Consider the following 24,192-nt stretch of genomic DNA (forward strand, 5'->3'; position numbering starts at 1 on the left):
ATTGCTCAGGCATTACATTAAAGTTTGTTTGAGTAAAGTTTCCAGCCATGTGTGTTAAGTTGTTCAGCTCGGCTGTGGATACATTTGTATCTCAGCCAACAGGAGAGCATCGAATGAGACGGCTTAGGGATGTCGCTTATCCCATTCTGAACAGATTTAGGTTATAATTCACTGTCTCAACATTTGGTCTTCCTTCATTTATTTTGAACAAAAGTGAACTGTTGCTTCGGGTTCACTCTAATGTGATAAACCCGCAGTCTTCAGTATGCAGGTCTGTTGAAAACCAAATGTTTTCTCCCTCAGGATTCTGCTCTGTCCACAGAGATCTACCCCTGGAGAAAAAAGACGCAGAAAGCCAAATATCTCTGGGGCATAAAATCTGGCATGGTCCTGCAGTTTGCCCACACTCTCAGCCCCCTGCCCTCCCTCACCAAACCCACCAAACCTACCAAACCTCACCCCACCGCTCTCCTCATTTTTTCTGTCTCTCATACCCAATTCATGTCAGTCCATGTTATCATAACTGATTTTACTTTCAACCGCAGTGAATAGTTGAGGGTTCCTGTATTATTTGTCTTTATCAGTGTGTTCTGAATTATGCCTCAGTGATTTTGGTGTGAGTCTTATTAACACTGTACTTGTGTGTGTATGTGTGTGTTTGAGACTAAATTCTTTCTTTTGCCTTCTGCAGGGGGATCAAGGCGACCAGGGACCACGGGTATGCGGTTTACTCTGACTTCTTGTGATTAGCAGATGAATGTGACTGTGTGTGTGTCTCCCCAGCAGAATTGTGGGCAAAAGGTTTGAGATGCATGAAATTCCTCGGATAGTGTTCTTCCAATGCGGCCAAACACAACAAGCATTTCAGCAGTGCTTATTTCTACATGAAGAATGGCTAGGCAAACATGCAAGATACTTTGGAAAGGCATGTGATGGTATACTTTTCAGGATGCAAAGACCTTATTTTTTACCTCTTGTCCTCAAATTGAATAAACGCTTCTGCACACCAGCAGAGGAGCTCTGCGCAATCTCAGCAGTAATCAAAAGCCGACTAGCTCTGTCTCTGTAATTACCCATGATTCACTCAGTCCTCGATGTGACATATTCAGAACTTTAATCATTTCCAGCTCTGTAGTTTGACATTTCTATGAAAGTGCAGCTTCTAAATGATGATAATGTGAGTGCTTTTCCGTGCTTGACAGACTCTAAAATGAATTACCCCATCTCCGCTTAGCAGCTAGCGTCGCTCTCATTTTTCTCAAATAATGGTTAAAAAATGGGCCCTCTGTTGAAAAACAGACTGCACAGGTTTGTTTAAAGTAGACTGCATTAACTGGGGGTCACATGAGCACATGCATACACGCACACTTTCGCTTCCTCTGATCTCCTGGTGCTCATAAAGGCAAGGATTGAACAGCATCAAAGTCACTTTGAATGCCTGTAAATGATGATTTCTATGAGACCACACAGAGGTGGGCGCATGAGGATAAGGGAACACAGTGTGTCTTGTCACAAGAACACCAGCCATCTCTCCTGATCTGATCCCAACTGGGCACTGGCTCCCACCCAGGCGTTCAGATGTCACCTCCGGGCTGGGCGTGCATGTCAAAGCACCGGGTTTCTTATGATTTGAAAGTCAATACAAATGACCTTTTCTGTGAAATTTGATTAGTCGTCTCAACGTGACGCATCTAACGTTACACGCGCGTACGCCTTCAGTTACATCCGTGTTCACAGCAGTTTCACAAGATCTACAAACGCATTTTCAACTCAGTTAATTATTAATGATATATAAAGTATTGTATAATCATTATACCTGCAAAAGCTGCACTCCTGAAACAGACAGAAAGGAAATACCCTTGCTGGAGTGAACCCTCCCTAACGGGATAGTATTTCTTGGTTTTGCTCATAATTTGTACCCTTTTAACCCAGGAAATGGAGTCATCTGTCTCTATCAGTGAAATGATTTATGCTCTGGACACAGCAGTGTGGCTGATAGAGTTATAACAGGGACTAACCAGGTCCTATTTTCCTTCTTGAGTAAACAAACAAACTGTCCACTCCAAGATAGCATTTCATTAACTTCCCCGAACAGGTACAAATTAGCACACAGTGTCACGGTCACATATGAAGGACCTGCAGTCAACCTAGCAGGCCACCACTAAATTGTATTACATTTCCAGAGAAGTGTATTGACTCTGCACATTACATTATTAGGTAAATGTAGTGGAACAATATTAGAAGGATTTGCTTAATAAATGGAGGCATAACAGGACAAGCGCTGCCTGACCTTCACTCTATCTATCCGGCTGGGAATGAAGCTCATTTCATGCCCAGTATTGACTGTGTGCAAGGATTTGATTAAACCCATATGGAAGTACATGTAAACAAGTCAGGAGTATGTCCTGCGTGCACCACAGGCTGACAGATTAGGATCAAATCTAAACAGATTTAAGCTGTAGAATATGAGATATTTCGTGTATGAGAAGTATGTCAAGGGCTCAGCTGTGGTTAAAGACAGTGTGAGAGTCGACACATGGCAGGCAGAATTTCCTCACTTCCTCCCCACATGTCAGGGTCAGCCATTTGTCTGCCCCGGAGGTCAAAGGCCACATCCAAACATCAAAGGTTAACCAAGCACCAAATAATAAATTGGACCATTTTTGACAAACAAATGGCCACCAATGGAGTTCCACTGTGTGATACAATTAACAGGACTATCACTAAAAAAAGGTGTGTGTGGTCCTTTTTGAGGGATGGCAGTCGCTACAGCTGTCAAGCAAAGGTTTCAGGAATCCAAAGTTAACAGAGGAAAAGATTCCTACCCTTGTTTGTCCAGATCTTGGCACAGTGTTCCTCCAAAATAAAGAGGCCACGGTTATATAATTTCCAGGATTTGACTTTTGTATAATTATTTTGAAATCAAAAGCCTTGAAATAAATTTTTACTCAAGATAAATGTGATGCAACAGACTGATGCCAAATCCGAGGCTTGAAATGAATGCATTACTCCACACTTAAATGTATTAAAGCCATCTGTGCGAAGAACTGTTAATCCACTCCACATATAGATGTTCAGAAAATGCCGCAGCCCTGTAGTTGCTTGGGACGTTTGGTGTGGTCGAGGAGATGCTGGATCTGGCCTGTGTTGTGTGACGGCTGATGCTGATTGTCCTCATATCTGGCTTTCTGTTTACTACACATGCATTCGTCTTGCTGCAGGCAAACACACAGCAATAGAGCTCCCCACCAAATAACCAACATCCGTTCTGGAGGAGCAAAGCAAAACAAAGCAATCTGTAAATGGTTGGGATCCTCTGTCAAGCACCATGCTGTTATCATTCTCACACAGAATAGAAGAAATGCAGTGCGCACACCTTTTCCCATCTCCTGCTGAGAAACTACAGCGTCTAAGTCGGATAGTCATTTACTCAGCGAGGCTGTCACTTTCCAGTGTAACCCTACAACCCAGCATTCAGTCACATGTGCCACCCTCAGGACTTTTTATAGTGGGCCTTTTCCCTCTCTGTCCTCAAGATGTTTGAGGTTGTAAATAACTTGAGCAATAGCTTCAAACCCAGCGACACACAGCGTGGCCATTGTGTGCAGTGTAAGAGTATCCATTGCTCTGTTCTGCTGCAGGCCTGAATAAAAACAGCCTGCTTTGAAAGCCATATTCTTAATGAGCCATGCTTTTTGAATTATCTTTGGAAAACCAAAGAGATGGCACCAAATCCATGTTTGGATAGACCAGATTTTATCTAGAGTTTGAGTATAGATGAAGATTGATCTCTTACAGGGCATGTTTATGCTAGCCTGCCAGTCTGGAAGAATGTCTTTCATTGCTTCTTTCAGGTTAGGTATTTGTGGCAGTAAAAAACAAAAAACAAAACAACCTTCAGCTTTATTCTCTGACTTTTGTCACTGCTTGGTTAAGTTTAAGCAATAAAAGTGCTTGGTTAGGTTTAGGAAATGATCACGTTTTGAGTTAAAATACACTCTTTTTGAGCTTGCCAGGTTACGAGTCCCCACCCCAGCAACAGCCCGGCTAAAAGCATCTTAAGTATTTATTGTGAAAATATTCATATATGGTGCTATCACATTCTTTCAGTGTATTTGGCCTTGGCTTCTCCACATGTTCTCATTTTCAAATGTATGTTTGCACCGGCGTTTAGGATAAGGAGCAGTTTTATTGACCAGGTTTGATTCAACAAATCCAATAAAGAGCAGGACAGAGCAGTTTACATTATCCTAATCTTTGATAGCATCTAGGATCAGCTTTCACACAGTGATGAAATAGGACACAGTGAGTGATTAACCATGTGCAACAGTCACTGGATGGTTTTAAGACTTGTCACTATCAGATATCCTGTTTGAATGGCATGAAGAGGACATACAAATATATGTCTAGCAATAGACAATATCCCCCAGAACAATAAAAGTTGATGAATTTATTGTCCTATAACCATGTCTAGCAGACAATGTCAGCATGTGTGGATTCAGATGAAAGTTACTATGCAGCTGTAAACCATTGTTTCTCTTTAACAAGGAGAAGGCCAGTGCTTTCCTCTTTTATTCAGTCTTCAAGATTGAATCACATCTGTCATGAAGTTTGTCGACGGGAAGGGAGGGAATTGGAAAGCTTTTGATCGAATTTGCATTGAACATCTCAATCTCATGATGTTCCCTAAAACTCAATACCGCTCCTCAGCTTACCAGCTCAGAGTGTATTGTATGAGAATCATTTCTGTGGAATTGGAGGAAAACAAGTCCACACAGTATGGCCACAGTGCCATTGTACACATAGATGATCTTGGAGGACGTCTTTTAAATAAAATTGTTGGTCTTGTTTAGGTCTAAATTGAAACGTCTGGTCCCCTAAACTTTTTGTTTGACAGTTAAATTTGTTATTTCACATATTTTACAGCTTATTTCAAACATTTGTGAGAAGTAGGATGCTTATCTTTTTCCTCCTCCAGCTGTTTTTGTTCACCCAGTGTTTGAATGTCATGCGTGTGTTGTGCCATGTTCTGCTGTTTGTCCCTTTAGGGATTGCCTGGTCTCCCTACGCTGGCTGCTTTGCACAGCAATCAGATCCTGACCGTCAAGGTTTGTCGGTGGTGGTGCCGCCTCTGCTGCTCAGTCCGACCCCTCTGCAGCACACGCTGGGAGTAAATGAATCACAGTCGGCTGCTTTTCTCAGAGCAGAGATGATGGAGTGGGCAAAGGAAAACCCCCTCTATCTAATCAATCACAGAAAGTCAATCCTCTTCTGCTACCAGTCTTTCAGTCAAGAGATTTCTGTTCCATGCTATATGCCACATGGCCTTTTACACCCTTATAACAGCATCCTCAAACCAAGGCATGGTTTGGCTTGTGTCCATTGATGCTTAAATGAGTGGAAGGAACGTTAAGAAAAATGATAAACCAAAGTGGCACAATGTTTTTTTTTAAAGCTTATACCCATGGTTGACCACAAATCCATTCAATTGGCCTTCATGATCATTTCAGTATTGGAAGAAGCCACTTTATTCCAATGGACACAAGCAGAATAATACATGCATTCAGAGAAAGGTTAGAGTCAAGAATGTTGCCCACACCGGGTTTCTGTGTGTGCAGCTAGTGGGTCGGACTCAGAAGCAGGCGCAATGATGTTGATGACAGTGCTTTCACAGTGGAGGAGTGATTCCCATTTTTCCAGGGGACTGTGAGTCTGCTGTGCCGCACTCACACCCCAGAGGTGGTAATTATGGGCCTAAGCTCCAAAAAATAAGCCCACACTTCCGAAACGCAAACCACCTCATTGCTGGAAAAGTGTGGATTTCTCCTCCCAGCCATCTGTGAAGGTGCTGCACTGAGATTCTTGAACACAGGCCTTTCTAACAATTTCTTTTTGCATTTGCCTTCTTCTTCCTGCTCCTCCTGCTCCTCCTCCTCCTCCTCCTCCTTCTTCTTCTGGGGCCTCATCCTTCTTCAACCTTCTCTCACCTCTGACCTACGACCTCTTGACTTCACACACCTGCTCAGATGGTCTTCCCTAAGATCAATCATGGCTTTCTTTCCGCTGACCAGCAGCTCATAAAGCGACGGCTCATTAAGGTAGTGGGTGTGTCCTGACTCGTCTCTTTCTGTCCAACGTGCCAAGTCAGCGAATGACTCTTCTCTCTGGCCAGTTTGCATGCAAGCCTTCAGACAAACCTGTCACAAAGACTTTCATACTCTTTCTGTTACTGTTAAGGAAAATATGGACTTTTTTTAAAAACCAAAACAAACTTCCATTAAGGTGAAATGAATAACTGTCCTGGCACTCCTTAAAGGAGTTTCCCTAAAAGTTAGATTTTCTTAGAATTTGTCATAATCCCGCATTATAATGGACCACACATTTTTTAGTATTTTACCACTGATTACGGTTGCTCCAAACTGACAAATGTGACTTTTTTCAGTTTAATGCACAGCCTTTATTCTAATCATTAAGTCCATTTAGGGTTGCATGCACTTTAAGGGATGAATATTCCAGCTATAAATCATTACATTCCTCTCCATTGTTCTTCAAATACAAGCTCTCCTCCATGTTATGAATGGAGGCGGCCCATAGCCACCCACGAGATCATTCCACTACTTTCTCTTCATTATCATTTAACTGTAGTGGCTCCAGTCTCACTGGATCCAACAATATCACACCGTAATGATGCTGAAATGTCTTATTTCTGCCACACAGGGAGATCAGGGGCAAGCAGGACCACCCGGGCCGCCGGGGCCGCCAGGTCCTCCTGGACCGAGAGGGCCCCCGGGGGACACTGGCAAGGATGGACCCAGAGGTGTACCTGGACTACCAGTAAGTACATTTCTTAACCGGATCTGTAAAATGCTGCTGATGTGTCCTTTAAAAACTCACTGTATTGTTTCCATTAACTCAAGTTCAGCTCTGTTTGATTGCTGGGAGGGTTTATTCCAGTGAAAACCTCTCTAATGATGACTAGACAAGCTACATTGCAGTTCATTACCCTTGTGTCTATAGCTAAACATAAATATGCTCCTAAGAGAGCGTTTTAGTTTATAGATTTACGTTTACATGGTTTGTTTTTCATTATAACGTAACATTTTCCATGCCTTTCACTGGCATCACACTAATTTATGTGAACTCTGCCTGCGAGAGAAAGAAGAAACGGAGAAAGGCCTGTCAGTTATGTTCAGCTGTAAAACCTTCTCAGGGCTCCAGCTGATCTTTATTGTCTTGGCAGACATCACAGTGGGCAGTGTAAAAATATTAAGTGCTGTTTATCTGGTTCTTTCCAAGTTTTTGATGATTTTTGTTTTCGGCTCTGCCTGCTACAGTTACAATAATTGTTGTGTTTGTCTCATTTGCTCTGAAGATTTATTTCTCCTGTCATGAATCACTCAGGAGAAGGGTGGCAAAATTATGTTCTGTAAATGTCCCAAAGAATGTTTCAAGTTTGGCAAAGCAATCGGATTTTATTGTTGCATCGAGAACTGAACATTCAAGTGCCAGGCCTGAAGCAAGAGCAGTGATGAGAACAAGGCTGTTGGACAGAGACAGTGCAGAGTACAAGGTGGCACAGGTTGATAAATGCCTCCCAATGATGGCTACAGCATGCCATATTGTGACTATGAACAACAATGAGGGAATACAAAAAAGCATAACGTGGAAAATTAACCAGAAATTGTGGCTTTTTGTAATGTTGCCTGCTGTTTTCTTTTTTCTTTAGGGCGATCCAGGGCAGCCCGGAGAATTAGGACCCACGGTGAGCATGAACTTTACACCTGTGGCTGACCTATTGAATGCTTATTAGTCATTTAGTGCACACTTATTGGTCACAATTTGATCCCCTCAAACAAACGTCTTAATTTCTATTTTGTCATAAATCTTAAGCTACACAACTAGCAGCAAATTAGCTTAGTGCAACAACCAATGGAGACAAATCCAATCTCAACCAACTATCATATAGGCTATGCTGTTTTGAGGGTCACTGCAAGTCAACTTATTCTGTCTTTTATGTGTGAGGGTGTGTTTTACCTCGAACAACTATGCTTTAAAAAACATTCTAAAGCTCCTTTATGTTCACGGCAGGCCTTAAACTCAGCCATTTATGCTTGCAATTTATGAAATATTTATGCAGTTGGTTGTAGATATAGTGAATTCAAGTGACACTTTTATGATAAACTACAAAAATGTTTGTTTTCCCTACAAAGGGCTTTATGCTGCAGGGAAAAGCTGTTCCAGTTAACAGCAACTGGATACCGTTTGTGGTGTTCAGCAAATAAAGTATTTGATTAAAGTTTTCTCGTAAAAGCTGCTTCAAATAGGTCAAACCAAAATTCCAGTGAAAGCAAGGTTGGACATGAACAAACTTTGTGATGTCAGATTTCACAAGTGCAGGGGAGTGAAGTGAAGTGAAGCTGACAGAAGAGGTACTATCAAGCGCTTTCATCTCCTCTGACCTGTTCCATGGTCTGCTAAAGTTTGGTGACTAATTCAGTAAGTAAACTTACTGAGGCTCAAGTAATGAAAAGGAGCTTGAACACATCATAATTATTTTTAGATCACTTAACGGGACCTTTTGTAAAGTTGTCTGACTGTTTCTGCTTTTACATTGCCAATGTTTTAGTATGGGGTGATTGACAAGTTTGTAGAGGAAGAAGAAGTCCATCATCCTTATGGTGACCACTGAGTCGCTTCTTCCTATTTGGGAAGAGGGAGTGGTCTGAGGGTGTCAAATCAGGTGAACTGGGCAGGATGAGTACCTGGAAGGCAGCCACCACCACACTTGTTAGCTTTTCCATGCAGAATATTCTTGATTTTCTCTACTCAGGATACACACAGTACGCCCCCAAAAGAGTGTAACCCTTTTCCAGGTAGTCCACCAGAAGCACTCCCAGATATTCTGTCTCATCCGTGGTTAGAAATGGTAGGATTTTCTTTAAAGATGTCAGCATGCTGCACCAAACCTTCTCATCAGGAACAAATAATTTGGAGTTTGCTTTCAAACATTGTTGCCAGAACTATATCTCCATCTACTTATTGATCACTCACTGTATGATTTCTTTTCTAGTTAATGCTTATAGCAGTATAAGCAGTAAAGCGTTATTATTTTTATTTTTAAAATTCGCTGTCATGAATGTAGAATTTACAATGGATGGTCCCAGGTGTGCTCCCATAAGTCTCTAGTGCTTACACAACCAGCAGCTGGCGTATGTCTATAAAAAGATGAATGACAAATCCTATTCAAAGTGAGCCCAGAGTCCTCTGAATAAAAAATAAGCACTGCTCACTGTAATTCTTGAAATAAGGCATACTATTTCACGAGTATATACACAGCATGACACTAATGTACTTTTAACAAGGAATAATGTCATCATCTGGAAATCGGCCCCCCCGCCTGTAAAGCAGCGTGAGATGAGCACGTCCCTGTGGCTGTAAAAAGATGTGACATGGCCGCTCACACATGAGCAGTTACCCTTTTCACAGCCTCTAATTTCAGCCAGCAGTAGGTTGTTTGATAGTCCTTCGAGGAAATACGCAAAGATAAGATAATGGATTAGAGAGAGAGAGAGAGATGTTTCTTTTGGACTATCTGCAGGAGGAATAAATAGAAATCTAGAAACACACCACCAGCCCGCACCCTTGATTGGCCTTTGAAAATCCATGTGCATAAGCAACACGACTCCACTTTATGTAGCAGGCTGAGAGGATCATCTGTGATTGACACTCTGAGATGTGCATAAGTGAGTTCGAGGCAGGGATTCTGAGGTCACAGCTTAACAAACTTTTACTTTTTACAGCGCTCTAGGAGCTGGTGCCCACTTGACACTGCTCAGCGTTTTTGATGTAGATGCTATTGTTAAAGAGGCAAAAGTAGATTCCAGAGTTTTCTAGCAGCCTTCCAGGACATATGGTGTTGGTTAGGAGGATTAAGCTCTTGTGGAGCAACAAGGAGGAGGGTAGAGAGGGAGGTGGAAAGAAGAAGAAGAAGAAGACGAAGAGGAAACCTTTTCAGGATTCAGATCAAAATCATCAGTGCCATAAGGTCTCTCTGGGGTAAATTAAGGGGGTCTTCAGCTCATGAAAGGTGGCTTGCAGCCTTGCATACAGTTTTCATTTGGAAGCAAAAAAAGAATAAATATGTCTAAATATGTTCCATCCATCCTGAAAAAAGCCTCCTCCATCTGCTTTTTGGTGTTATTTCCAATTATGTGGCCGAGGATCCACTTTTACATTCTATCCACAATGCACCAGTGACTCACCTTGGACTCTTTTTTAACAAATGCACAACAGGCATGCATGTAGGAATTACATTTTCTTTAAATGCCTGCATAATGAGGACATACCTATAATATTTTGGTGTCCTTGATTAAGTTTCCTTTTAATGTGAGGCCAAACATGAGGAGCAAAGATGTGAGTGAATGGCAGAGGACATGCTTGGTGAAATCAAACAATGTTGCGGCAAATGTCGAGAAAAAGCCTTTCTGTGGAACAAATCTGTTTGTTCTTAAAGGAAAATTCAGTTTTTTGTTTTTTTTTTTACAGCCTTGGGTCTTGGTTTTTGGCCTTACACGTTCTCCCACATAAACAACAAAAGTGGTTGATTGTCATTGAATTTGAAAATGAACGGTGGTCACTTGAGCGAGGCAGTGAGTCCGCAAATGGTGGTAATAACTCTGGACTTTAACTTTTTGTGTTTAGTCGCTGTTTGGTTCGGTTAGGGCACTAAATCTTTGAAAATCATGGATTAATTAAAAGGTTTAAAAACACCCTTTTACATACAGTACATAACATACCTGTATTACAAAGGAGATTTCTCTGATTTTCGCTGCCATTTTTTGGTCACCATTGTGATGACTCTCATCCTAACTAGAAGATTTTTTAGAAGTTCTTCCCCTCAGTTTTTCCCCTGTGACCAAAAGGTAGATTATTACACAAACATCTACTGACTTAATTGCCTTAAAAATCTTAATAGTGCTGTAATTTCCCTCATGAAGTCACTGGGGTCATTAGGTTATGTTTACCTGGCCATGGGTGGCAAATTAAATGAAGATATAGCTCTCTTCATCTCTCTTAGAGCTGAATGAAATGTAAATGAATGCAACACATTGCCCCTACATTTCATATAACGGTGGTGGAGACTACTATATCCTCTATCCGCTATCATCCACTATATATAACTATTGATTTAGTGTAGATAGAAAAAATATATCAATTTGAAGCAGCTTAAATATGTTGGTCATTATACAACACAAGCTTCTCTGAATGTCATTTAATTTTAGGCTCCACTGGGGACTGACCCTTGAGTCCCCAGTGGTACCTAAGGTCATGCCTGTACAGTAGGTTAGCACAATATTGTACTTACCACTGTCATCATAGATAAAATGCACACAAACGCTCCACTGCACTGAAGAATAATGAGACCCAAAGGAGCACATGCATCAGTGCATTTTAAATGGTTTCATCTAATCCCATCGGAGACAGTCAAGTGAAGGACTAAAACAACGCCTGTTGGTGTTGTCGAGCTACTTTTCATGTTGACTGACTGACCAACTTTTTGCCCTCTTTGCCGCTGTATGTTTAGTGTAGTGTCAGTAAAGCTGGTGTGATTGAAAGATCTTACACAAAGCACACAGGACACAGTCTCTATAATCATGGTGGTTTACACAATGTTATTCTAACCTATAGCTACACAGTGCCCAAAATTAAGACAATAAGACCCAGGTTGTCCAAACAATAACTTTTCTTTCAAACATGAAAGCATCATAATATAACATAAACAGTGCAGTTTTAAAAAGTTATCAAAAAGCTTTGAACAGAAGCTTCTTTCCTGTACTCCTAAAACTTCAACATGTAGCTTGGCCTAAGCTTTGATCAGGCTAAATATTTTTTCTGTAAATGCTGAGCGAGCACCGCTCGCTCTGGAAGTCCTTCAGGGTTCAAGTGCTGCCGACTGAGTGTGGGAATTGACCTGGCAACTGCCTTGTTGTTTGCCATTTCTAAGTCATGAATGAAGGTAGCAAACATCCAGCGCTTTGTGATCGAGTTCAATAGACATCCTGTTGCACATTTGTGGAATCTTTTCCTGTTATGAATGTTTAATGAGGCAGCTAAGGTGCAGCTAATATGCTAAACGTTCTATATTATTAGGAATACTTAATAAATACTCTTCTGTTGTTAAGGATTTTACCAATAATCTTATATTTTTAGAATTGCCAGGGCTCAAAGCTGAGAACAAAAGAGCCAAAGCTTCCTCAAGGGCTCTTGACTTTTCCTTTTCAGCCAGTAGCTCCTGAGTACTCTCAGATGTAGCCAAGCTAATTAGCACTCAGGCGAGTGGCACATGCTCTCACATACCTAGAGGGTCATAAAGATGTTTACCAAACCCTACTGAGGATAGCTAACAAAGGCTTTTAAAGGGAAGCAGGAGGAAAAGCTTTTTCTTGGTCGGTCTGGGTAATGAAAGTTGTTCATTGAGGTTTTTGTTATAAGTACAGATGGAATGCACAATAAATGAGCTGCAACTGTGTGGCCCATTTTTGTAAATGTGAGAACTTGTTGCTTACAGGGATTTTAACAGGCTAATTTTGGAAAATGGAAATTGAGAATGGGAAAGTTTTGAGCTTCAGTTCCTTGGTTTCATCAACAAAAACTAAACAACGTACGATCCAACAAACAGCCTATTCCCAGAAAATTGATCGTTATTAGTCATGAGTTGGCCTCCGCCACTTATTCTTTACAGAAATTTGCACCGACAGTCTTAACATTTCACCCTGAATATACCCTCACTGGCTACTTTTTAATACAGGCACACAAACCTTTAACACTCACCAGGGGACCATATCTCTAGTTTTGCCAATTGTACTACATCAACATGGATAAATTGGGGAAAGTTGCTGTTGTACAGAGCTTGTGGGGCACAAGGTCTGCCTGGCTGTAACCCAACTGTGAGTGAAGAGCCAAATGGCACCGTTTACTGTGGACCCTGAGCTGAGAAGTGAGGAAAATAGCTGGCCAGCATGAGGTGGCATAACAGCCAAGCCAAGCCAAGGTGTTGATGAACTGACACGGTTCAGAGTCTTGTTTCAGAATCATGGAAGGAACTGTCTTTCAATCTGGTTTCTTATTTCATTCACTGCACAGTCCTGCTGTTTTAGGCAGCACGTCCTCACATCTAAACCACAGAGCATATCAATGATTTCCAAAATAACCACTCTCCCTCTCTGTTTGGTGAGGGTTTAGGCAAAAAGGTCACATGGTTAGATTTGGACACCGAAACTACTTAATTGGGTGTTTGGGTTTGGTTATGGTTTAGGCACCAAAACTACTTAGTGAGATTTAGGCCAACAAAAACATTACATTTGGTTGATAATGCACAGGCCAGATATGACACATGGTTATATTTATGCTAACAACACATGATGGCATTGTGTCCAAATATGTGAAAAACTCCTAGTATGGAAGTATGTTGCGGATGATGGAGGTTCATGTAACATAATCCGGACTGTTTATGGTTTCACTTCTTGTAAACATTACTTAAGGTTAGGCATTAAAAACAAGGTAAGGTTATGGTTAGGTAAAGATCAAACTCAAATATCAACATTAAAAACGCTTTGCAAGGAAAACTCTTCCTGTTGCATAGTAGTCATGATGAGTCCCCACCCGAATTATTACACAGAGTAATATTCTTACAAGTTTTGATTTCAAGGGCTGAAATATCTATCTATCTATATAATATATATATATATATGTTATGGTTCATATAAGGATGGCTGTTTAGACACCATCATCACTTGGGTAGGTTTAGGCTGTTAGACAACTTGGTTAGGTTGTAGGCACCAAAACTGGTCAGGTTCATGCCCAGTCTTCTCCATCATATACTGGGCTACCATAGTAATGAGATTCAAGTTGATTGGAATATTTTACACTTTTTACACTCACCAGTCATTTAAATCATTCTAAATGTGACCACTGCTGTGTTTTTTCTGTAATAGATAGACTGAGTTTAGGCAGGTTCTCGTGGAGGAGATTGGTGATCAGATGTGGCCCAGTTTTAAATAACGAATATAGAATCCTCCCAGCATATCATTGGTTCAAATCTTAGTTAGAGATGTGGTGCATATTTTAGCCCTGGCTGCCTTATTAGCTCTGTAAGGCTTTCCAAATATTGGCCCATTTAGGTAATGAACCTCTCTGTGTGTTGGACTGAATGTAGCAGATCCAAATAAGCCAAGCTTTTACCGACTAAAGAAGAGATCAACATAAAAGATAATACCAAAAGTTTTTGTTATTCATGGTCTCATTAGACATTCGTGTTTATGGTGCAGCTCAGTGAAAAGAAGGCACAGAGTGAGTGGAGACGAGAATAAAACAAGGGATTGATTGTGATTCAGTTCTGCTGAAGGGTGTGTGCTCACTGCATGAAATCCCACCACGAGCTCTGCCAGTCTCTCTGCTGTGACCGTGTTGGCTGTGGAAATCATATTATTTCATCTGACATGGACTCTTTTTTGTTATGTTTCTCCACCACTCAATCTCTCTTCTCCTTTATAGGGACCTGAGGGGCCACAAGGGCTGAAGGTAAGCTGCAGGAAAACATTTCTGGTTTTACTGACATCTCTTTAAGGGATTTTCTGATATAGTGATCTACCTAATGGGAGAAAAATGCACCTGAGTATGTTTGTCTGTCTCTGTTACAATCCTCAAACGTGAACAAATGTGAAAATGTGTTTAGTGTTAAAGATGTTTACCTGCACATTAAAGACAGACAGCCACATTCAGGGCAAGTAAACATGCACAGGGAGAGAAAAAGAGTGACAGAGCGATGGAGAACAGAGAATCTGGAGCTAAGTGCTGTGATGCAGGCTGCGGGTCCCTGGTGGTGCTGATGTGGGGAACAGATGTAAGCCATATCCAGCCATCAGGTAGCTGCCAGTGTTTGTTCAGTGTAACCCAATCAGACACTTCCTGTCTGCGCTGTCATCTGTCGGCAAGGCCTCCCGTCAGTGTGGGAAGGGGTGTGTGTGCAGAGGTCAATGATGACACACCATCGTGTTAATGACTCATAAGCCAGGCCCCCGAGGCTACTCAGTTAGATCTGCTGCTGCTGGTGCTGGTGGAGAGCAGAGGGGCCTCGGCAAGATGTATTCAAGTTTCAACACCCCGGTGATGGATTTGGTGTCAATACAATCATTCTAAACACATAAACTACACAAAAAGTTTACACCAAACATCTCTGATACATCTATGAAAGTGACCATGGTAATAGTAAGTCACTTTTATGGTGAAAGCGTACAAATAGCCAACATAAGCAAACCACCAAGAAGCGTGGGAGTTCATTAAAACATGCTCGCTTCATCCTCAGAGTCTAAATCAACTTTTATTCACTTAAAGCTGAAAACATACATCAAGCTTTTTTCCTTTTAGTTTGAAGTGTAGAAGAATTATTCTAAATCCCCAGTCCATAATCGTCCGTAATTTAACAGATGTTAAAATATGACATGCAGTATTTTATCTCATCTGGTATTATAGGATCAACATGTGCTTCTTCTGCTTGTTGAATGCAACAACACTTACTTGTGTTCTTATGTCCCAGGGTTCACTCGGGCCTCCTGGCAACCCAGGTGTTGACGGACTGAAGGTGAGCATTTAAAGAGGCAGTGGAATGAAGGATTGTTAAAAATGGATATTTTTAATGACACAATGTAAAATATTAACCCCTGTATACATTTAAGTTAACCTAAACACATGAATCTTTCAGCAAGAAGCTAGTTTCCATCCACACCTGATACCATTTACCTCAAAAAGGCCCACTTGAACAGTTTTTGCGTGTGTAGCACCTCTCATATTAGAAACGTTCTGCCACGCTTTCTGACAAGGAGAACACCCCCCGGGCTGCATCTGCAAGTCCTAACCACAAAGTAGCATTTTGGCCACCTATGAATCTGTTCGCACACTCTCTGCATTTTATCCTCCAACCGAATAAAGAAGACAGAGTGCAGGTGTTTCACAAAGGGAAGGGGGGAGGGAGTGTATTTGTTCCAGAACAAAAAGGCTGTACAAAATAAAACAGGGTGAGAGTTTCAGCTGTGCCATCTTGTTAGTCTCAAGCGTGCATTCATAAAGATATGAGGAAAAAACTCACGCATGTCTGAGTAAAGAAGTTTCACTTTCAGAGTCAAAGACGTACAGTAAGAACGGTGGATATGGTGAAAGCTGAGGGCTTAATTTCATACTTGTGAAAGCAGCAAGGTTTGCCAGCACCCATGAAATAGAACTCCAATGCAGTTATAAAACTGAATCTGTTATGGTATGTAAGTCTCACTCATGCAGAAAGTTGAACTCTAAAGCATTCAAAGCGGCTGGGCCAAGCAGAGGCAGGTTGACTGGCAGACATCATATTGATCTGACATGGATATCCACTGAAAGAGGGGGGGTCGCTAATGCAAAGCTTATCAGTCGAACTTTTTAATCAGACTCCATCATCATTATGGCAATACAGCATCATCATTACGTCAATGACTCCCATATGTGGGCTGATGAATGATAAAAGATTTCAGCGCTGGTGACCAGTTTCCCCGCTACATGGATCATACACACTTGATGCTGCACAAAGGGGCTTCAAACAAAGCAAAACATGGTGGGAAAAAAATGAAACTGACATGTATTTTAATCACAATAATAGATCGCTTTATTTTCCATCCTGGCTACATTAATCAGCTTCATCTGGTTAGAGTTGTCTGTCTGAGTTGAGGAATAGCTACTACTCTTCTAAGAGGCTAATGATGTGGTAGGTTTGCAGAGGTCGGGGGGTTAATTGTTCTTGGCAGCAGCAGGACCGAGGTTGGTTTCTCAGTTCGAGCCGCAGAGATTCAGACTAACAGCAAACTGGCATTCAGCAGAGCCACTTGGCTTTCTTCTCTCTGAACCAAAGCAGAAATTATTAAGCTTTTAATCAGCTTGTTTATCCTCTCGGACTTAGTTTGCGGTTTTAATATTATTTTTGTTTTAATTTTATGGTATTTATTCAGTGGTATGGCCAAGGTAATATGAAGGGACTCCATTCTTCTCTAATATCCTTTATACTGCAAATATGAAACACCTGTGCACCAGCCGCTCAGAAGGTCAAAGGTTATCTCAGCATTTTTTTAAATCTCCTGACCTTAAATTGCTTAAACAGCACACTGAATGCAGCCACTGTATGTGTGTTGTGCTGTCCATAGGGGGATGTTGGCATCCCAGGATTGGACGGTATCCCAGGAGCTAAGGTTGGGTGCACACATATTCTGTCATTGAGACATTTTCCCCCTACTTTCCTACCATTTTTCTTTTTTTTTTTAGTTTGTTAGTCCATTTATCATCTTTTTCCTTCGTGTCATTGTGCTTTACTGTCATTTCCCTTTGTTTTTAGAGTATATACAGTATATAGAGAGGCAATGTCCCAACCCTTTTGGTGGAACACATGAAAACATCCTATTTGTACCACAAATTGGAAAAAAAAAATCACCATCTCTAAATTATTAAAACTAATTACGACCAGAAGGGGAACAACTAGCCTCTCTACTGCACATGTGTTTATTTTTCACCATGTAAACACCAAAGTGTGGTACATATGTATACAAGTTTAAATTTAAAAAAAAAAAGTGGGTTCTGTCTGGGGAAAAAGCAGCCATAACACATGAGACTTTCTATAATCTAACATGAATTTAACCCCAGATACAATCTGACCCAAAGCGGCTGCCATAATTCCTCAGCCCGACCCGACCTGACTGCCCCTCTTTGACTTTTTCTGTGTTTAATACTCTGTTTTCTTTCCTAACAGGGTGATAAGGGAGACCAGGGTGAAAAGGTAACATGCTAATTCTCATCTCCAAACGTTATTGTTAGCATCAGTCTGATATCTGACCTTGTGTTACAACAGCAGCCTTTATGTCTCGCTGCTCATTTTCCCAAAGGTGACTCTGAATCTGAGTCAGTGAGTTACAAAACTTTTCCAACTCCAGACATAAACAGTACCCTCACAGAGCAGCAGCAGCTTCATCGTCTCCATTCTGATGGTGAACCTTATTGGCTGTTGTTTGACAGCAGCGGGTGGGAGGTGTGAACGCTGACCAACCCCGAACAGTGAGAGCTGGGGAGCGAAATGATGACTCAGTGTTCTTCATCGACCACAAACCGCAGCCCTTAGGCTGCTGTTGTTGTTCTGCGTCAAATCAGAGACTATTTCTTTATCAATAACACCCCATGGTTCACTTTAATAATGTGGCTATTTGGACACAATCTCCTAGCAACCAATGCTCTCAGCACCATGGGTCTCCTGTGGAGAATTGGCTAGATACAAATTACAGGTCAATGTACAGTTATAGAAACAGCAGCCAGGAAATTGTTGTGATGCAAGTTTGTGTCACTTCAAGAAAGCTGCAAGTGGAGCCTAATGGTCGAAGAAGGTCGATCAGTTTGCAGTGTTTCTTTTTTCTTAGTAAGACACAGGTCTTATGGTCCTTTCTTGGCTTTGTCACTGGTTATTTATCACAGAGAACATAGATTTTTGAAACTAAAAAACCATTATTGTTACAGACCTGATGATCATTTTGAGGCCTGTCAGACCCCTTAGAGGGGTCCTGACCTCCAGGTTTAGCAAAGCTCTCTCATACTATGAGAATCTATGATGTGGCAGGCTAGGTCTGTTAACATAAACTCCAGTTTTTGGCTACGTTTAGTCGATTTCAAGTTCTGTTTTGATTCTAACTTTATGCTAGTAGTCATTTTAACGTCTCACAGATAGCTTCATAGATGTAAAAATAAATAGCAATGTCAAGCATGGAGACTGTTACAGTAATCTCATTATTATAACAACCTTTGATTTCACATCCCTGGAGCTGCTATTGGTTGTGTATTTTGCAGTCTAATCATGATAATATAACATCATGTGGATTTATTAAAAGTGAAGTGATCTGACTCCTGCCAGGCAAACACTAAAACTTGGCCCAAGCTTTTATCCCAAAAGGAGCCAGACATGTTAGCATAAACTGCTGTTTTTGGCTTCAGGTGCTAACTAATTAGCAAGCAGGCAAATTCACGAAAACAAATTTTACCCTCTAACACTTAAACGCATGGAGCCTGTAACAATAGGGCTCATTTTTAAGAAGGGTAATATCTTCTATCTGTCATTTTCAATCCCTGGACCTCACAGTAGAAACATATTTCACTATAATGATTAATGACACGCATCAGACACTGCACCAGTCACCTTCAGCACATTCTGATCATTGTAGCTTTTTACATGTCATTATATGACATGCTAAATGGCTAAGCATTGGGGCTAACTCACATGTAGCAATCAGAGGATCATTTAGCGAAAAATAGATGTTTGTACAAAATTTCATGGCAGACCTACAGTTTGATTTCATGATGATGACTGAAATCTTTCGAGTTCTGCTGCTAGCATTTTTATGACTTTTATGTTTCATACAGTTAAGATAGAAGGCTTGTGAATGTAGAAGTGAAGTTTTTCACAGTGCCAGGACTTTAGGACCTGCAGAGTTACATCACTTAAAAGCAGTCATATTTGAACCACATGTGATGACTCAGTGGCCAGAGTGAAGATGAAGTGCCACTACTGTTGGTGTGTTAGGTACTGGTACTTCATCTTTGCAGCAGTTTTCCTTCAAGCACTCTTTTAAATGGCAATCAATCACATGAAGAGAAGTCCTACTGTGTGCCTCTTTGCTATGGTTTTTTTCTGCTTTGACACATTCTAGCCTCCAATAGCCTCAATATGCTCACATGTGATGTCTTTATAGGGTGATATGGGTGAAGACGGACCCAAAGGTGAAATGGGAGAGAAGGTATGTTACATTTTTGATCTCTTTGTTTATGTCTTGGATCGTGCACAGAGAAACAGCAGTGAGTCTGCCCCGTGGCCAGAAAACATCTATAAAAAAAGTTAATGTTAGCCATGTGAGAGGAGGTCTGCAGCAGAAGCAGCTGAGGTCAAGTGCCATCAGCTGTGCTGCAGTCAGGGCTGCACAACAGCAATCATCCCGGCACTTGATGCGTCCTTTGTATTTAATGTGAGCTTAATTGCTATGCTACGCTGACGCTACATTTTCTGGTTGGGTGGCTCCTGCATTAATTTGGGACCATTTATCATGGAGACAGCTCGTCAACTTGAGATCTATTTCCAACAAAAGCCAGAGTGAAGCACCGCTCACCGCTCGACTAATAGATTCATGTTTCCGTCCAAAAAAGCTTTTGTTTGGGGGAAAAAGTTTTAGTTTTTAGTTTTGTTTTGTATTAGGACACTGACATCATGTCCAGAGGCAGATTATTTGTTTCCCATGCAGCTTTTGCTGTTATCGTTTTGTTAAACCAACAGTTGTTAAAAACGGGTCACAGCCTCATTTGTATCGGTTGACCTCATGACAAAATGTGCCTTCAAACCTGTTGTGAAGCTTTACAGAAACAAAATCTAATTGGACTTGAATGAAGAAATTAGATTCTTCAAAAGTTGCCAAAAAAAGTCTGAGAACAGCCAGCGGACACACACACACACACACACAGACACAGACACACACACTTTCTGTACCAACAAAACTGAGTTTGGTATAAAAACCAAATGTAACTGATAGAGCGTCAGCGCAGTAGAAGCAGTGTACTGAAAATGTCACTGCCAATTTATTGCTGTTCAGTGGAGAACAACTTTGATAACTTCTCACTTTATGGGTAATGTGGTTTTTAAAAGACTGCCGAACTCGGCAGCCAAGAACGACACCATCTGAGGGAAACAGATGCAGGATATCATCTGTGGAAAATGAGTGAACAAAAAGGAAAGCGGAGGGTGATAAAACTTCGCAGCTCGAACGGCGCTTTGATCTCCTCTACCTTAGCAATAAAAGGAAAGAAAAAAGTAATGGATTCTTGCTGCAGGACTAAAAAAAAGAAAAATGAAATTGCACGTCATGGGAATTTCTGACTTCTGAAGCCAGTCACCTGTCATTCATTCCTCGAGTCATGTTTTTCACGATTAAAGAGACAGAGAGTAGTGAAAAGAGCTGGGAACAGTTCGTCATTTGTATGAATGGGGCTACTTCATCTCAGAGCGTCATACGTAATTCCAATGGAGATACATCCAGATGAGTTTAACATCTGTCTCACACACACACACCGAGGATGGAGTGAAAATATATGCTCCGGCCGAGCCCTCCTGTCATCAGAGACTCGTGTCTGATCAATTGCTCCTCCATTATATTATTGTTGTTTCACTGGTGGAAGGAAGGGGAAACCAGAGAATTAGAAGGACGCAGAAGGAAAGACGGGGTGGGGGGGTGGGGAGGGCATCTTTTTAGTCTTCCGTGCTGAAGATGCCAAAGTTAACAATACACAGCACGCACTGCGGGGAGAGTGTGGTGAGAGGAGGTGAGAGGTGAGGCAGCGATGGTATGGTGAGCAGAGGAGAGACCTCGGGGAGTGTGTGTGTGTTGGGGGGAGGGGGGCATGAGACAATGAGGGATTGTTTTGGTGGTGGGGGGGATCTGTGGAGTGTGAAAGAGGCTGAATGACAGAACAGACACACTCTCGGGTACACACACACACACACGCTTACTCCTGCTGTGATGCTGACATCCTGAAATCATCAGAATAATCTGTTACTTGAGTTTCACCACACTTTATGTTCTTACTTCAGGATGTCAGAGTACATGCAGACAGTCAGCAAAGTGCATGAGGTCACTATTATATTTAGCATTCCTGTTATGGTGAGGAGCTAGCTAAAACAACTACATTTCCAATAAGGCCCAGGAGCTCTAATCTCACTGCTTTGCATGGGTTGGATTTAACTAGTCATTGTAGAGTTTATGTCTGTACATATATATGTATATGGACAGAAGTATGTGGACACCCAGCCACCATATGTGTGCTGCGGCCTTCTTTGTTGTGGTTTCCTGTCTGATTAAAGGTGAACAAACGTACAAATGTATCATCTCCGTGCTCATTATATCATGTACAGCTGCAACAGTCACTTAATGATGAGGACCAATTTAAGGATGTTCTCAGAGTACACTGTTTAATCATGGACAATCAATCAATAATGCAACCAATCATCCGTTGCAGATTTAAGGTGCAGTTCCACCTTTTGAACTAAAGTGTCAGATGGTGTCATATTACTTTTGAACAGGATTGCACAGTGTATTTTGCTGTGTCCAGCATGAAAGTAGCTTAACTTATTTTGTTTACAGTGCAGTAAACACCCAAATCAACAGCCAAATAAGATATTTTTATCTTGTATTTGAGTCACTTTCTACCTATGTATTCACATAACCTGCTTCCATAAGCCACCATTAAGTAACAGCAGCCCCTGAACGTCCATGTCTGCCTTCATTACCAAAGAAGCTTTATTCTAAACCATTTACCTCTGAAGCATCTAAGTATTTAACCAGGTGTGAAATTAAGTGTGTAGCTCTTATTGAACCTCACAGATAGAAATAACTCTTTAAAAAAAGAGACTCTTGAGCAAACGGATGATTTGGTAGTGGGAAGTTCCAGGCTGTGAGTGCTTGGCTCCAGCCAGTGTGGCACAGTGGTTGGTGTCAGTTTTGAATCCTAAGATCCGGTCCAGGCGCTTGTGAACTGGCCACAGTTCAGCTGCTGGCAGGGGCCTTTCTGCCCTGGGAGCCAATCATAATTTGGGTTGCCTCACATACATTAACTAACTGATACTCAGCTGAGGGACCGCTGAATGTGGTCATCTCTGCTAATAGTCATAATGTGGAGTTAGAGTCATGCAGTGGTATTAAACAGCCACATTTGTTACAATCCTGCCACAGCTTTACTGCCCGCTGATCAGTTCTCTCCATCTCATTCGCACATCTCATTTTCCAGGCAAACAGCTGGAAAATGGCCTGATGCTAAGCTAAGCCAAGCTTATGAGACCTTCATGCTATTATCTCTAAACACCAATATGCAGCGACAGGTCTGGGTGCCTGTGATGAAGTGGAGCTGTGGTGACAGCGCTCTGTCTTACTCTGCTCTGCGGTTAAATCGCAGCCATGGTAATTGGCCCAGTTGGGACATTTCAACACCTCCGCTCACCTCCCAACTCCACCACATTTCTTTTTTTTTCCATCTCATACGGCCACATTTGGAGGAGATTAAACAACCGAATATACTCTCACACGGTTCCTTGGCTTGGTGTTAGATCTGTCATGACACAAGACGTCAGTGGAGGCGGGGGAGAGTGGGGGGGGTCACTGCAGGGGAGTGAAGTGTTAATTGCTCGTGTAGCATCCTCCCATGCTTGTTTTTACATGGATTATAGTAGCTTTTTGATTAAAAGTGTGTGTAATATTAGCTCATAGTGGTCCTGCTGTGATTAATTATGGAAAAAAAACGTTAATTATGCTTGATTACAAGCTTTAAAAGGTGAGATCCTTTGTAGTTTCTAACATCTAACAATGAAGCACAGATGTCAGACTTTCTCATATCCACCGATGCCAGAAAGCAACAGGTGTAAACTGGCTCTGACTTTTTACTTTTTTATCAAAGACAACACAAAAAAAAGGTCAGAAAATGGGCCTGTGTATAAAGTTTCCCTCTATTTTATTATCATTTTTGTGTTAAACCACAACATCCATCCAGTCTTTGTCCAAACACATTTCAACTTTATTGTGTAACATCATGTGAAAGCCTCCTTTTTGTCTTTTTAAACAATAATTTGTAATATGAGGAGCTCACTGTTACAGTTCATCCCCTTCGATCTTGAACCCTTCATAAAAATGCCCATATATAAAAAAATGGAATGATAAGTTTTAAGATTAGTGTACAGGCACCCTCGAGTATGCGACGAAGCCCAGCTGTAAACAGTAACGTAGTTTATTGTCTGCAAAAAAAAATGCCACAATTAAACATTGCCTTGTGTGCTATGCATCGTAATGACTCCCATAAAAAGCTGAGGCTGAGAGGCATTCCTTCAGCGACTTCTGAGCACGAGGCGTATGTGTAGTGAAACCACAGAGTCCACACCAGAGCTAAAGACCCAGTCTCTCCCCCCCTCCCCAGTCCTTTTTCCCACCAACCGCCCATAATTACGCTCATTGGCCCCTTGTTTTATGTCTGTTTTTACTGTACACTGCAGTAGGATGCATAGGAAAACCCTGTGTTCTGGCTGTCTGGACAGCTTTGTTGGAAAAATGTCAT

General features: G+C 41.5%; 1 protein-coding gene across 11 annotated transcripts in view; it reads left to right on the forward strand.

The window, feature by feature from the left end:
• Positions 1-24,192, forward strand: part of col25a1 (collagen type XXV alpha 1 chain) — a 124,178-nt gene that overhangs the window by 82,911 nt on the left and 17,075 nt on the right. For 9 of the 11 annotated variants that reach the window (XR_003672154.1, XR_003672158.1, XR_003672156.1 and 6 more), the window contains exons 6-14: positions 692-718; positions 6,027-6,098; positions 6,718-6,834; positions 7,727-7,762; positions 14,554-14,580; positions 15,596-15,640; positions 17,223-17,267; positions 17,822-17,848; positions 19,803-19,847. Coding sequence is in view for 6 of the 11 variants with exons in the window: in XM_028429535.1 (XP_028285336.1) it covers positions 692-718; positions 6,027-6,098; positions 6,718-6,834; positions 7,727-7,762; positions 14,554-14,580; positions 15,596-15,640; positions 17,223-17,267; positions 17,822-17,848; positions 19,803-19,847 (441 nt within the window). In the remaining 5 variants the exon portion in view is untranslated. Of the gene's footprint in view, positions 1-691; positions 719-5,048; positions 5,109-6,026; positions 6,099-6,717; positions 6,835-7,726; positions 7,763-14,553; positions 14,581-15,595; positions 15,641-17,222; positions 17,268-17,821; positions 17,849-19,802; positions 19,848-24,192 lie in introns of all 11 variants that reach the window. The other 2 variants (XR_003672155.1, XR_003672157.1) reach the window with 2 other exon arrangements.

Source organism: Parambassis ranga, chromosome 18 (genome assembly GCF_900634625.1).
Source record: "Parambassis ranga chromosome 18, fParRan2.1, whole genome shotgun sequence".
NCBI lineage: Eukaryota > Metazoa > Chordata > Actinopteri > Ambassidae > Parambassis > Parambassis ranga.